Below are 15,138 nucleotides of genomic sequence, written 5' to 3' on the forward strand. Positions count from 1 at the left end.
ATTAGAAAATTTTTCCATTTACAAGAGACATTAAATGACTAGCCAAGACAATGTGAGTTAAGAAGGTGAACGAAACAATATTTATAGGGGAAACAACAGAGGATAGGGGCTTTCCATGATGGTAGTATAGCCATAAGCTTTATGGTTACTCCATGACAGGAATGTAGCAAACTAAAAAATGAAACTTCTAAAAGGAAACAGACAAACATTTAACAAAATAACTTAAGGGAACAGGGTTTTTATAGACATAAATATTGCAAGGATTTGGTTGAAATTGGCTGATCTGGAACAATGATCGTTGGTGTATATTTGAATTGTGGTTTTTGTCACCTGTTGTCATGACATTTTACCTACCCCGGTAGGGTGAAACAGTTTGGTTGATTGCATTTAGGTGGAGTTTTCACATGTATTTTACAAGATATTGATTCCTAGGCATCGATTTTCTGTCTCAGATATGAATTTATACCTCATTTAGTCTCTCTGTACCTTGGAAGGTGCATGACTCCTGTAAAATAATAATTCTGAGATATACCATCATCAGCTCCATTTAAGGTTTTTGCGATGCCCCCAAAATTTATGTAAGTATGGAGTTGTATGATAATGTGTGTGTATGTAATATTTGCATTCAAACATATTTCTGTTGAAATATAGGGAGAAAATAAGGCATAAATATATATTTAACTAACAGGAAGCGCAGGAGTGGCTGTGTGCTTACCAACCACATGTTGTTTCGGGTTCAGTCCCACTGCTTGACACCTTGAGCAAGTGTCTTCTACTTTAGCCTCAGGCTGATCAAAGCCTTGTGAGTGGATTTGGTAAACGAAACTGAAAGAAGCTCGTCATATATATATATATTATATATATATATATATATATATATATATATATATATGTATTATGTAAGAAACGAAAGTGTATGTACGCCGCTATATGTATTATATATATATATATATATATATATATATATATATATATATATATATATATATATATATATATTTTCAATTAGTCAATTTAGGGTAGCAAAAAAATTCAATAGAAATTATCGCTACCAGCGGCCTGGTGGAAAAGAGAAAATAGTCATCGACTAAATATATAAATTAACAATTTAGGAGTGACCCTAACAGGTCACTCGTCCACCAGAAAGAGCAGCCATAACTCACACCGCCAAGTAGTAGTAATTCAGAAATTAGGTGAAAATTTAAAAACATTTACCCTAATTCATCTTTTAGACGTTGCAACGTTTCTGTGTCACAGAAACGTTGCAACGTCTAAAAGATGAATTAGGGTAAATGTTTTTAAATTTTCACCTAATTCTGAATTACTACTACTTGGCGGTGTGAGTTATGGCTGCTCTTTCTGGTGGACGAGTGACCTGTTAGGGTCACTCCTAAATTGTTATATATATATATATATATATAAAATAATGCAAAATGTGACAATAACGCAAAAACATCCTGACAGCTACGTAATACAAGAAAGGAACAGCAAAACATCCAGATTGACGATACAAACAAACGTCCAGATAGACGATGAGTTGATTACATTGACCCCAGTGTTTAACTGGTACTTATTTTATTGATCCTGAAAGGATGAAAGGCAAAGTTGACCTTGGTGGAATTTGAACTCAGGACGTAGCAGCAGGTGAAATACTGTATTTCGTCCAGTGTGCTAACAATTCTGCCAGCTTGCCACCCTTAATAATAATAATAATAATAATAATAATAATAATAATAATAATAATAATAATAGTCGTCGTCGTCGTCGTCGTCGTCGTCGTCGTCGTCGTCGTCGTCGTCGTCGTCGTCGTCGTCGTCGTCGTCGTCGTCGTCGTCGTCGTCGTCGTCGTCGTCGTCGTCCCCCCCTCCTCCTCCTCCTCCTCCTCCTCCTTTCTACTATAGACACAAGGTCTGAAATTTTCGAGGAGGGGACTAATCAACAACATCAACCCCAGTGTTTCACTGGTACTTAATTTATTGACCCCGAAAGGATGAAAGGCAAAGTGGACCTCAGCATAACTTGAACTTAGAACATAGTAATGAGTGAAATATTGCTAAGCATTCCATCAAGTGTGCTAACAATTCTGATTTCTTTACTGCCCACAAGGGGCTAAACATAGAGGGGACAAGCAAAGACAAACAAAGGGATTAAGTCGATTATATCGACCCCAGTGCATAACTGGTACTTAATTTATTGACCCTGAAAGGATGAAAGGCAAAGTCGACCTCGGTGGATTTGAACTCAGAATGTAATGGCAGACGAAATATCGCTAAGCATTTCGCCCAGCTTGCCGCCTTTACTAATAATGATAGTAATAATAATAATAATAATAATAAGTCTAACTGTGTACCAAGCAGAAAATAAAATCTGTATATTGTATACTGAGAAAAATGTGAACAATAAATTTTTCTCGTACCCTTCTCTTTGGTTTCATGGTTCCAACTGTTGTAAAAGAAAAAAAAAAAGGACAAAAACAAAAAAAAAAATTAAAAATAAAAATAAAACCACAAACCTGATCAAAAAAAAAGGAAAAATAAGGAAGCCAAAAAAAAAAAAAAAGACATATTGATCTCATTCCACACCATTTCCTTTTCTGATCAATACTTTATTGCTTTACTGATTAGGTTATGTCCACCTAGGTTAACACACTAAACTAATAACTGCACCAAGGATTGACGCTGGTTTCTTCTTACTGTAGTCTTTTATTTATTTACATTGATATCATGCTTCATTTGTTTGCCGGCTTTTCTTTCCATAGTTATCACCACTTACCATTTTCTTTATTATTATTATTATTATTATTATTATTATTTTGTTATTTTTTTATTTTTTTATTTTTTTATAGTGCTCCCTTGAATGAAACCATTTCACAAGAGTTCCGATCATAAGAAAATAAGTGGGGTTGGAAGGGAGATAAGCAAAGACATTTTCAACCTGTCTTTGTTAGTCAGTTGGGTTTATTTGTCTATTTGTATATGTATTTGTTTGTTTGTTTGTTTTTTTTGCTTGTTTGTATGTATATCTATGACCTAGTTTTAAGGGTCATTTTTTTTTCTTATTTTTGTGCGTGTTGGTAGGAGCAAAAGGGGCTTTATTTATTAAATTTCCAGGCCAGGAACTTGGTGGTTTGTGTAGCAAAGCTTTAACATTTATCATTTAGCCATAATACTTTTGTGCGATTGGGAATTCTTGCATTGTGTTGAGTTGTCAAGAAACAATTTTGGGAAATCTTTTCCCCCCCTGCAAAAAAAAACACAAAAAAAAACAACAAAAAAAACACTAAAAATATATAAAGCAATGAAACAAAGATATCAGGGTGGCGTTGGTGGTGTGTTGGTGAAAGAACCCCAAAAGAAAATGATGTACTTATGTGAACCTTTGTATGTTTTTGACTTGTTTATCATATCTTGAAGTCGACTTGTTGTTTATAATGGAACCTTTTCAGATTTTTCTTGACAAAAATAACCTTTTCATTTCCAGTAATTCATCTATTTGAAGTCAGTACCGGTAAACCAGTGGGGGATGGAAAACCAATTTGCCATAAGGTTGGTGATTTCATATTAGCTGTGTTTATATACATACACATATACACACACAGACATATATACATGCACACAGGCATATAAACATGCACGCACACACACATATGCACACATGATCACACACACATACATATACATGTATACATATATAAAAATATATCATATATATATATATATATATACAGATGTATATATATGCATACATATATACATATTCATATATATACATATATGTGTGTATGTATATGTATATATATATATATATATCTATATATATATATATATTGGTGTTGAATGGTTTTGTTTTTCTTCTTTTTTTTTCTAATTATATGTATGTGGGTAATTAAGATTCAATAACATTCTGAAATTGTATTTCCTCTAATGTGTTCTTGAAATATGTAGGCTGTATTCTTCTCTCTCTCTCTCTCTCTCTCTCCCCCTGTCTCTCTCTCTCTTCCCATCTTTCTTTCCTTTTCCCCTTTTTTCTTTTCTGTTTTCTTTCCTTTATTATTTTTTTCCCTTTTTTGATAATTGCCTATTTGGTTTTGAAGTTCTGGTTCTCAGACATTCTTCGATTTCTTTCTATTTTTTTTTTTTTGTTCTCTCTCTCTCTCTCTCTCTCTCTCTCTCTCAGTAATGGTGTAATTGGAAGCATTTATCATATTTGGATAATTCAAACGACATGAATATTATTATAAAAGCATCATGGCATGATGGAAAAATCTGTTTTATATCTGATTACATTCACGGCCTATCAACAGAAACGATATGCGAATTTGAAATCATGAAATCATTATTATTATTATTACCACATCTATTATTATTATTATTATTATTATTATTATTATCGTTATTATTATCGTTATTATCGTTATTATTATTATTATTATTATTATTATTATTATTATCATTATTATTATTATTATTATTATTATTATTATTATTATTATCGTTATTATTATCGTTATTATTATCGTTATTATCGTTATTATTATTATTATTATTATCATTATTATTATTATCATTATTATTTTATTATTATTATTATTATTATTTTATTATTATTATTATTATTATTATTATCATTATTATTATTATTATTATTATTATTACGATATCGACCTCTCTACCACCACAGCTTTATTCTCCATCAACTCATAAACTAAATCAACATGTAATATTCAATTTTTACAAAATATTTCATTGTGTTAATCTTTCAATGCAGCAATTATTTACATATTTTCGACCAGAATTCTGACGATTTCTGAAATTTCACTGTTTATTCCATCGAATAAACAGGTTTTCGTCTCTAGTTTCTCTTTTGTTTTGTTTTGTTTTTTGTTTTTTGTTGTTGATTTTACTCTATTCTAAAAAAGAAGGACATACCAACTGCTGCAACTTTTTTTTTTTTTTTTTTCCTGTTCTGGCTAAATGGTTTGGAAGCCAGAAAGAATGGTGCAACCATTTCTGTAGATACGGAAAGATACTCTTCTATTCCCCCACTCTCTCTTCCTGCTTCCTCTCTCTTGCTCTCTGCCTTTGTCTCTCTGCTTCTCTCTCTCTTTCTACTCCCTCTCTCTTGCTCTCTGCCTCTCTCTCTCTCTCTTGCTCTCTGCCGCTCTCTCTCTCTCTTGCTCTGCTCTCTCTGCCTCTCTCTCTCTTGCTCTCTGCCTATCTCTCTCTCTCTTGCTCTCTGCCTCTCTCTCTCTCTTGCTCTCTGCCTCTCTCTCTCTCTCTTGCTCTCTGCCTCTCTCTCTCTCTTGCTCTCTGCTTCTCTCTCTCTTCCTCTTCCCTCTCTCTTGCTCACTGCCTCTCTCTCTGCTCACTGCCTCTCTCTGCTCTCTACCACTCTCTTTTGCTCTCTCTCTCTTTCTACTCTCTCTCTCTCTTTCTCTGCCTCTCTCTCTCTCTCCTCTCTCTTGCTCTCGTCCGCTCTCTCTCTCTCTGCTCTCTGCCTCTCTCTCTCTCTCTCTTGCTCTCTGCCTCTCTCTCTCTCTTGCTCTCTGCTTCTCTCTCTCTTCTCTTCCTCTTCCTCTCTCTGCTCCTGCCTCTCTCTTCTCACTCTACTGCCTCTCTCTTGCTCTCTACCTCTCTCTTTTGCTATCTGCTTCTCTCTCTCTCTTCCTGCTCCCTCTCTCTTGCTCTCTGCTTTTGTCTCTCAGCTTCTCTCTCTCTCTTCATGCTCCCTCTCTCTTTCTCTCTCTCCCTGTATGTGTATGTCTGTGCTCTATGCGTATCTCTCGCTCTCACTTTTTGCTTGCTCGTTGTCTGTTTTGTCTTTCTCTCTCTCTCTTTTATTGTTTCTCCCTGATTCCCCCTCTCTTACTCTCCTGTGTTTCTCTCTCTCTCTCTTACTCTCTGTGTTTCTCTCTCTTTCTGTCTTTCTCACAATCTCTCTTTCTCTTTCTCTCCTGCTCTTTCTGTTTGTGTCTGTGTATTTGTCTATCTGTCTCTCCCCCTCTCACTCTCTCTCCCCTCATTCTCTGTCTCTCTTACTACATCTGTGTCTGTCTCTCTCACTCTACCTCTCTTTCTTTCTTTTTCTTCATCACTGTCTCATTCTCTGTCCCAGTCTCTCTGCTTCCTCTCCCTCTTCTTTCTGCACCTGTCTGTCTCTGTGTCTCTCTCTTTCTGTGCCTGTCTGTCTATCTGTCTTTCTCTCTCTCTCTCTCTCTCTCTGTTTCTTTGATTCTTTGTCTCTCTCTTTCTCTGTGTGTCTGTCTTGGTCTCCCTGTTTCTCTCTTGCTCCTTAAATATCTCTCAAGCTGTCAAAAGAACCTTCTCACCTTCTCCTGTCAGCGCCAGGTGTGTTTTATGTTTAATGAATTAACAGATTACCTGTTGCCACATGACTCCATGAAGAGATTTCCTGAACACATGTTGCATCTTAAAACTGTTGTTACAGTCACCTTACCTGTGAAACATGATGTATACAATAGGATGTATTGCACGTTATTTGAAGGCACATGGCTCAGTGGTTAGAGCGTCAGGCTCACAATCATGAGGCAGTGAGTTCGATTCCCAAACTGGGCTGTGTGTTGTGTTCTTGAGCAAGACACTTTATGTGTTTTGCTCACATAACATATATATAATATATATATATATACGATGGGCTTCTTTTAGTTTCCATCTACCAAATCCTCTCTTAAGGCTTTGGTCAGCCCAAGGCTATAGTAGAAGACCCTTGCCCATAGTACCATGTGGTTGGGAAGCAAGCTTCTTACCACACAGCCACTCCATCAATGTCATTCATGAGTTGCTACTGATGACAGATTAGAAGTCATCATCACTTCAACGTTTAATGTCCATCTTCCATGCTGGCATGGTTGGATGGTACCACAAGATCCACAGTGCTTAAATTTTTTCTGTTTCAAAAGACTTTTTTTTGTAGTTTTACATTTTGCTAGACGGTTGCTATAGTTCCATAGATTCTGGAGATTTGACGACATTTAGCTAATTACCTAAATATTGCAGTATATATTTTGGCTGGTTTAACACTTTCGGCATTTAAACCAGTCATATCTGGCCAAAATATTCTACCTGTCTAATCTTCAGATTAACCAGAGCTGGACTCTCACACCTACCCTACAGTGTCATTTTGAAAATAAGCAATCAGCGCTGCCCCGACTGGCCTCCGTGCTGGTAGTACGTAAAAAGCACCATCCGATCATGGCTGTTTGCCAGCCTCGTCTGGCACCTCTGCTGGTGGCACGTAAAAGGCACCCACTACACTTATGGAGTAGTTAGCATTAGGAAGGGCATCCAGCCGTAGAAGCATTGCCAGACCAGACTGGGTCTAGTGCAGCCTTCTGGCTTCCCAGACCCCAGTTGAACCGTCCAACCCATGCCAACATGGAAAGCGGACGCTAAACGATGATGATGATGATGATGATGACACCATCAAATATGCAGAGCTTCGAGACAATACATGATCAATTCAAAACAATGTGAACAAATAAGCATCACATTTGACAAAGTAATCTGAATGCTAAAGGGTTGAACAAGGTTTACAGTTTCTCATCTCCTGCTGCCTTCCTTCAGTGTCTGGTATCCATAGCACCAGAGGAAGACACTGGTTTTGGTGCTTACACTTTATAGTATTCACTGGGTCCGTTCTATGATGCCAGTGGCACTAGAGAGGTTGTTGAAAGCAGGAGCAAAGACTTTCCTCAACCTTATCCCATGATCACATGTTTGTCCAGGACCACTGGATGTTATACATCACTGGTCACCATGCGCATTGCATCATTTTCGTTTTCAGATGATGCCACCCTGTTGGCGAGGCAAGCAGGCCTATGTTTCCCCCCTGATCTGAAGACTATATCATCGATATCATTGCAGGGTGTACCCATTTACAGCTGAGTGGACTGGAGCAATGTGAAATGAAGTGTTTTCCTCACGAACACAATGTGCTGCTTGGTTTGGGAATCGAACCCATGATCAAGCAATTGTGTCTGCAACACCTTAACCATTAGGCCATATCAGGTTTTTATTAGTTTTCTAGATGGTTGCCTGTGTTGTTGCTTGCTATATAGCTTTTAATTCCCTGTAACTTGTAATTATCCCCACTCTTTTCATTTTTTTGTTTCCTCTCCTTTTTCTGTTTCAGACAGGATAGCCCTGTATCTCCTCTACAACAAAAATAAAACCCTGTTTCTGTCCCTCTATCATACTTTAACCTCTCGTCGTTTGGTATGAAACCACCTCCCTTAATACTGCTTCCTTCTTCAGCCAAGGGGGTTTTGTCTTGTGACCTTGCTGGTACAGGTGCCACATAAAAAGCACACCGTCCACTCTGTAAAATGATTGGCATTCAGAAATGCATCTGGCTGTAGAAACCATTCTGTAGCTGACAGTGGGGCATGGCATGGTCCTCTGGCTCTCTGGCTCCTATCAAGCCATTCAACCCATGCCAGCATGGAAAACAGGCAATAAATTGTAATGATGACGACAATGATGTCTGACTTTTTTGTATTTATTTTGCTAAATTTTATATTTAGAAATCTAATCTAACTTTTATATCTGGCAATCTAATCTTTGAGGTATAAATTTTGATATTGGCTCGAGATATCATGTTTACTTGATGGAATTCTTCAACCTGAATCAGAGAACTGTTATTATTTCTGTGGACATTTCTCTATATTAATATGTCTGATTAGCTTTCATATTCACGGATGTCTGCTTGTTGCACATAAATTTCAATTTGAATAAATATAGCAATAATTGTTTCTTCATTATTTGACCAGTGTCTTTATACTGTGTTTTGTGCTTTCTTTTTGCTGAGAAAAATCTAACTCGGTCTGATGTCAGACAAACAAAAACAAAACAAAAAAAAAAACTCCCCCTCAAAAAAACACCCCCTCCAAAGAAAAAAACCAAAACAATAAAAGAACAAAAAATACAAAGCAATAAAAGAACAAAAAAAAAACAAAATCAGAAACAAAACAATACAAAAAAATAACAAAACGCAAACAATTTATCTGTCAACAAATATAACTTTACTGCCTTGTCTTACCATATTTTGGTATTAACAGTGCTTGGATGCTGTTAGTAGTGTGCATAGCATTTAACAACGTACTTTTCTTGTTCATTTCCTCCTCCTATCTCGGCTTCAGCGTTCTAAGTGTAGAACCAATCGGTTTTCTGTCATTCTACGACTATCTGACTAATATAAAGGCTGTTTTCATTGTCGTTCCGAGGGGAATTGGATAGTGCTAGAATTCTGCAGCAAATTTCCATTACAATAATGGAATTTTCTAAAAGTGTTTCTTATTAATTGATAGATTTATTGCATTAGTAAAGATACTTTATTCTGCACACTTTATTTTCTATGATACCAGCTCCAAACAGAACAAAAAATAAAAAAACAACTAATGTAATTTGGACTAATTTATTGATATTAAAAAAAGAAAGAAAAAAAGAACTAATCTTTTAAATTCAGCTCTTGTTCTTTCCACTATGTATTTTTTATTTATTTATTTGAAGTTGTATTCAGTATTTTTTTTTTTTTTTAGCTAATTTGAAAATGCATTTTTACTAGAATTTTCGGTCCTTGTGGTACTCTTAACAACACGCTGTAGTCACGGCTTTTCTTTACTTCTGATTTTTCTTGTACCAGTAACGTTTGGCTGTTTTTGAAGTGAAGAAGCACCAAAGAAAAATAAACTGATTTATTATATGATAATGAATAAAAGTTGTCAGGCATAGGCTTGGCTGCGTGGTAAGCAGTTTGCTTCCCAACCACATGCATGGCACCTTGGGCAAGTGTCTTCTACTATAACACTAGGCCAAGCAAAAACTTGTGAGTAGATTTGGTAGACGGAAACTGAAAGAAGCTATACTGAGAAACTAGGAAAGGATTATTTTAGGGAGAGAGATTACAATTTGGAAGTTATCTGAAGAATTAATATAAATAATTACAGTTTATGAAAGTGTATATTAGTAATGATGTGGGCTAAATGATTGAATGAAGCAATTAAAAATGAGAGAAATTCTTAGCTTCGCTGTGCATATATATATATATCTAAAGGCCTATGATATGCAGGAGACTGATTGGAAGAGCATTGCCTGTCATAACCAAAGATGGAGGAAGCAGGTTTAGGAGGGGGTCGACACTTTTGAGAGAGCACGTATTCTGCATGAAGAACTTAAGCGTGCTGCGCAAAGGTACACTGCTGGTGTAGTGAATAGGGAAAGCTTGGTCTGCAATGTTTGCAGTCGTGCATGCTTGTCAACAGAGCTGCAAATGCAAAATATAAGTTAGTCCTAGAGCGCACGGTGTTCTGGAAGGTCAGCAATAGTTTTTCTCGGTCACAAGTGGATGGCTATCAGTCTGTGAGTAATTCTGTTTTTTTTATATAATCTTCATGTGTCTTGCCTGCCTAATTGTTCTGGTGTCCGCTGAATTTTCCTCTAGAGAACATTTTTTTCTTTGTAGTTTGATCGTAGGTGATCTATTTCTAGCATACGGCCGACTACCTAATGGTCTTGCTCTTTTGAATATACATATATATATATATAATCAAAATAAGCAACAAGGATATCCAGTGGTAATGCGGTACAATCGTTTCATGCGACACCATTTATATCCTTGTTGCTTATTTTGATTATAATTACCCCATTTTGAATTATATGGATAATACCATGCTAAATTCTGGTGCCTTAACTTAAGTACCATATTCATCTGAATCTAAATTTTACTATACCTATATATATATATATATATATATATATATATATAATATATATATATATATAGAAAATAGTAAAAAGTGAAAAAACTACAGAAAGCTTGTTTTAAAAGGTTAGAAAATATATATTTGAGTCATTATGTCAGAAGAATGTTATAAATTTTTTTCATACAATGACATAGTTTTTGAAGAAATGACCGGTTTCGCGTTCAGCTTTTCAAATTTCTTACATCGTTATGTTTTCGTTGAGAAGTGTAAAGGAGAGTTCCAGGTAAGGGGAGGTAATATATATTCAACCACATGCTTTCACACACCAACTTTCTCACCTATATATATATATATATATATATACACACACATACATACATACATATGTAAAAAGTAAGCAGCAAATAAATAAACAGATAACATGCATATTGCAGCTCATGTCAAACATGATAACACACTCATACTGAGTGAATTGAAACCATCAGCTTTTGTTAGTTTCAAAGAAGAAGCGATAGATATTGTAGCATGGAAATCTAGATTTACTTGTGGAGACAGCAACTGAGTATCACCTGAGGAGACACATGTAGATCTTCTTGTACAGGTAAATCGTTAGATAATTTAATTTAAACTTAACTTTAAATCCTGTATATAGGAAGATCTGTATGTATCGAAACATTTGTAGCGATTAAAAAGCTGCCTAACCTTACTTACTCTTCCTTTTAACTCTTTTACTTTATATATATATATATGTGTGTGTGTGTATCTAACATTCTAACATGTAGATCTTCATAGTTCCTATTAGCAGATGAAACATGTGTAATGGTGAATATATAGTAGTAAAAAAATTCCACTTTCCTGTTTCATTATAAGATAAACTCTGCAAATAATATTTCCTTAATTCTCAATTTTAACATGTATGTTGACAAACATTACAACACCAACTATGGATACAATTTAGATTGTAATAATGGATTAAGTAGTTGTACTTCCAGAGGAGACAGCTGGAATTTAAACTATTTACCTATGTATATATATATATATATATATATATATATATATAGGTGCAGGTGTGGCTGTGAGGTAAGGAATTTGCTTCCCAACCACATGATTCTGGGTTCAGTCCCACTGCATGACACCTTGGGAAGGTGCCTTCTACTATAGCCTTGGGCCTATCAAAGCCATGTGAGTGGATTTGGTAGATGGAGACTGAAAGAAGCCTATTGTATATATATATATATATATAATATATATATGTTCGTGTGCCTGTTTTGTCCCTCAACCATCACTTGACAACTGATGTTGGTATGTTTGCATCCCTGTAACTTAGTGGTTTGGCAAAAGAGACCGATAGAATAACAACTAGGCTTACAAAGAATAAGTCCTGTGGTTGATTCGTTCAACTAAAGGTGGTGCTGCAACCTAGCTATAGTCAAATGACTGAAACAAACATATGAATATATAAAAACAGATATAAGTATATATATATATAAATATATATATATACTCTTTTACTCTTTTACTTGTTTGAGTCACCTGACTGCAGCCATGCTGGAGCACCGCCTTTAGTTGAGCAAATCGACCCCAGAACTTATTCTTTGTAAGCCTAGTACTTATTATATCGGTCTGTCTTGCTAAACTGCTAGGTTCCGGGGGCGTAAGCGCACCACAATCGATTGTCAAGCGATGTTGGTGGCACAAACACAGACACACAAACTTATACATACACACGCACACACACACATATATATATATATATATATATATATTATATATATATATATACATATACCTATATACTACAGGCTTCTTTCAGTTTCCGTCTACGAAATCCTCTAAGAAGGCTTTCGTTGGCCTGAGGCTATAGTAGAAGACACTTGCCCAAGGTGCACACAGTGGGAATGAACCCAGAACCATGTGGTTGGTAAGCAAGCTACTTACCACACAGCCACTCCTGCATCTATAATAATATATATATGTTACTAGTGTATGTGTAATAGTGAAAGCCATAAACGAACAAACAAAAAAACACCAGTGAAGAAGCCAGAAAGAGAGAGAGGGAGAGAAAAAAGTAAAGAAATGCTTTATGAAGGGATTCCTTTGGGATGTTTGTTCTGCATTGAGTGAGAGGCACTCCCTTGTCACTGCTACTGTCAGAAATGAAGTGAACCATTTGGTCTAGTCCTCTGGAAACCTGTAAACGAATGATGCCATTGTTTCCCAATTGACATCTAAAATAAGGAATACAAAATAATTGAAATTTTTCTGTTGAAATTACTGAGAATATACCATCTGTCATGCTTTTTCTTCATTTCTTTCTTTTGCCATTCAACTCAAATCCCTCTCCTTTTCTCTCTTTTTCCTTCTCTCTCTCTCTCATTCTCTCCTTCTTTTTCTCTCTTATCTTACTTTCTCTTTTACTGTGTATTATTATTATTATTATTATTATATTATTATTTGTTTGGTTTGTTACTATAAAACTTAATACTTGTCACCTTAGGATACATGCATTTATTTTTATATTTTTTTTTATCCTATTCTTTACTACGCATCCAAAAACATTATCGATTTCTTCCCCTTGTTTTTTCTTTTTCAAATTTATTTCATAATGTTATGCATCTTTTCCAAAAAAAAAGCAAACAAAAAACTAATAATAATGATAATAATAATAATAAATAAAAAATCTCAATATTTTAGTACATTTCTAACACAGTACTTGCAAAACCATGTATGAATTTATGTGTTTGTGTGTATGAGTGTGTGTGTGCATGTTTGTATATACATATATGTGTGTGTGTATATATATATGTGTGTGTGTGTGTATATATATATATGTGTGTGTGTGTGTGTGGTGTGTATATATATATATGTGTGTGTGTGTGTGTGTGTGTATATATATATGTGTGTGTGTGTGTATATATACATACATACATATATATGCAAATATTTATGCATACATATATGTATATATGCATACATACATATATATATATATGTATATATATATATGCATACATATATATACATATATGCATATATATATATATATACATGTATATCTATATATATATGAGTATAAATACACACATATATATACACACACACATATATCTTATATATTTTATTTATATATATATATATATATATACATATATATATACATATATATATACATATATATGTACATATATATGTATGTATATACTACATATTTATATGTTTATTCAGATATAAATATATGAATGTATAAAAATACATGTATATATATATGTGTGTGTGTGTGTGTGTAGCGTGCAAGTGTAAATGAGATGAAGCTTCAAGATGATAACAAGCATTTATCGTAAACACTGAGCCATTCCCATGCAGCAAGCATCACGCTGCTCCTCTTTGCTGAAAGGTGTGATACCACCGTTGGAAAATATCTAAACCGCAGTGATTTCCAGTTGACAGCTGATAAAGCGAATATCCCACAGGCAGTGGAAACTGTAATTAGATCATTGAATAGCACACACACACATATATATAATATATATATACAATCATACCTCAACTCTCTCTCGCTCTCTCAAACATACACATACATGTATACACACACACACACACACACACATGTATGTTTACGTATATATATATATATATATATATATATATATATATATATATATACGTATACACATGTTCACACTCATACATATCAATATATGTGTGTGGGTGTGTTTGTTTACATGTCAGAAAAGGACATTAAATGATGATGATGATGATCATGGTATGTATATGTATGTAGATATCTTTATATATATGTGTGTGTGTTTGTGTGTATATATACATGTATATATGCACACACACACGCATATAAATATATATATATGTATATATGCATACACTTAGGTATATGTATGTATATATATATATGTGTGTGTGTGTGTATGTATATGCTTATTTTTGAGTTTATGTGTGTATGTATATATATATATATATATATATATATAGGTGTGTGTGTAAGTAAAAGTGCAACAATGTGCAGATTCTGCAGTGGTTCATCCTCCTTAACAGCTGTTGTTTGCAGATGACAATCATTTCAACACATTTTAATTGCATTGCACCCTTTGCCGGTGCCAAATAATGGTCTTTTTCTTTGGTTCATAAAAACCCCTTCTCTTCTAGCCATTTCGCTGCTATCTCTGAAGAAATCAGCCTACGCAAATAGATACCATCTGTGACTCACTTAACTCAAATCTGCAACACCCTGCAGTATCTTTGTCGTATTCCGCTGGCAAATGATGACACCCTACATTGTTGCACTTAGTTTGGCCATCTCTTCATATCCCGGTTTTCATTCCCCTATGAAATTCCTCACCGTTTGTTTCTGTTGATCACCGTTACTCATTCTGCTATTATTCCAGCCAATAATAGCAGCTCAG

The 15,138-nt window shown here is 34.8% G+C and overlaps 1 protein-coding gene across 1 annotated transcript in view; it reads left to right on the forward strand.

Moving 5' to 3' along the window:
* LOC115222227 (intraflagellar transport protein 80 homolog) overlaps positions 1 to 15,138 on the forward strand; it is a 522,946-nt gene that overhangs the window by 229,886 nt on the left and 277,922 nt on the right. The window contains exon 12 of the mRNA XM_029792388.2: positions 3,481 to 3,545. Within this exon, the coding sequence (XP_029648248.1) occupies positions 3,481 to 3,545 (65 nt within the window). The remainder of the gene's footprint in view (positions 1 to 3,480; positions 3,546 to 15,138) is intronic.

The sequence above is a fragment of the Octopus sinensis genome, linkage group LG19 (genome assembly GCF_006345805.1).
Source record: "Octopus sinensis linkage group LG19, ASM634580v1, whole genome shotgun sequence".
In the NCBI taxonomy this organism is placed as follows: Eukaryota; Metazoa; Mollusca; class Cephalopoda; order Octopoda; family Octopodidae; genus Octopus; species Octopus sinensis.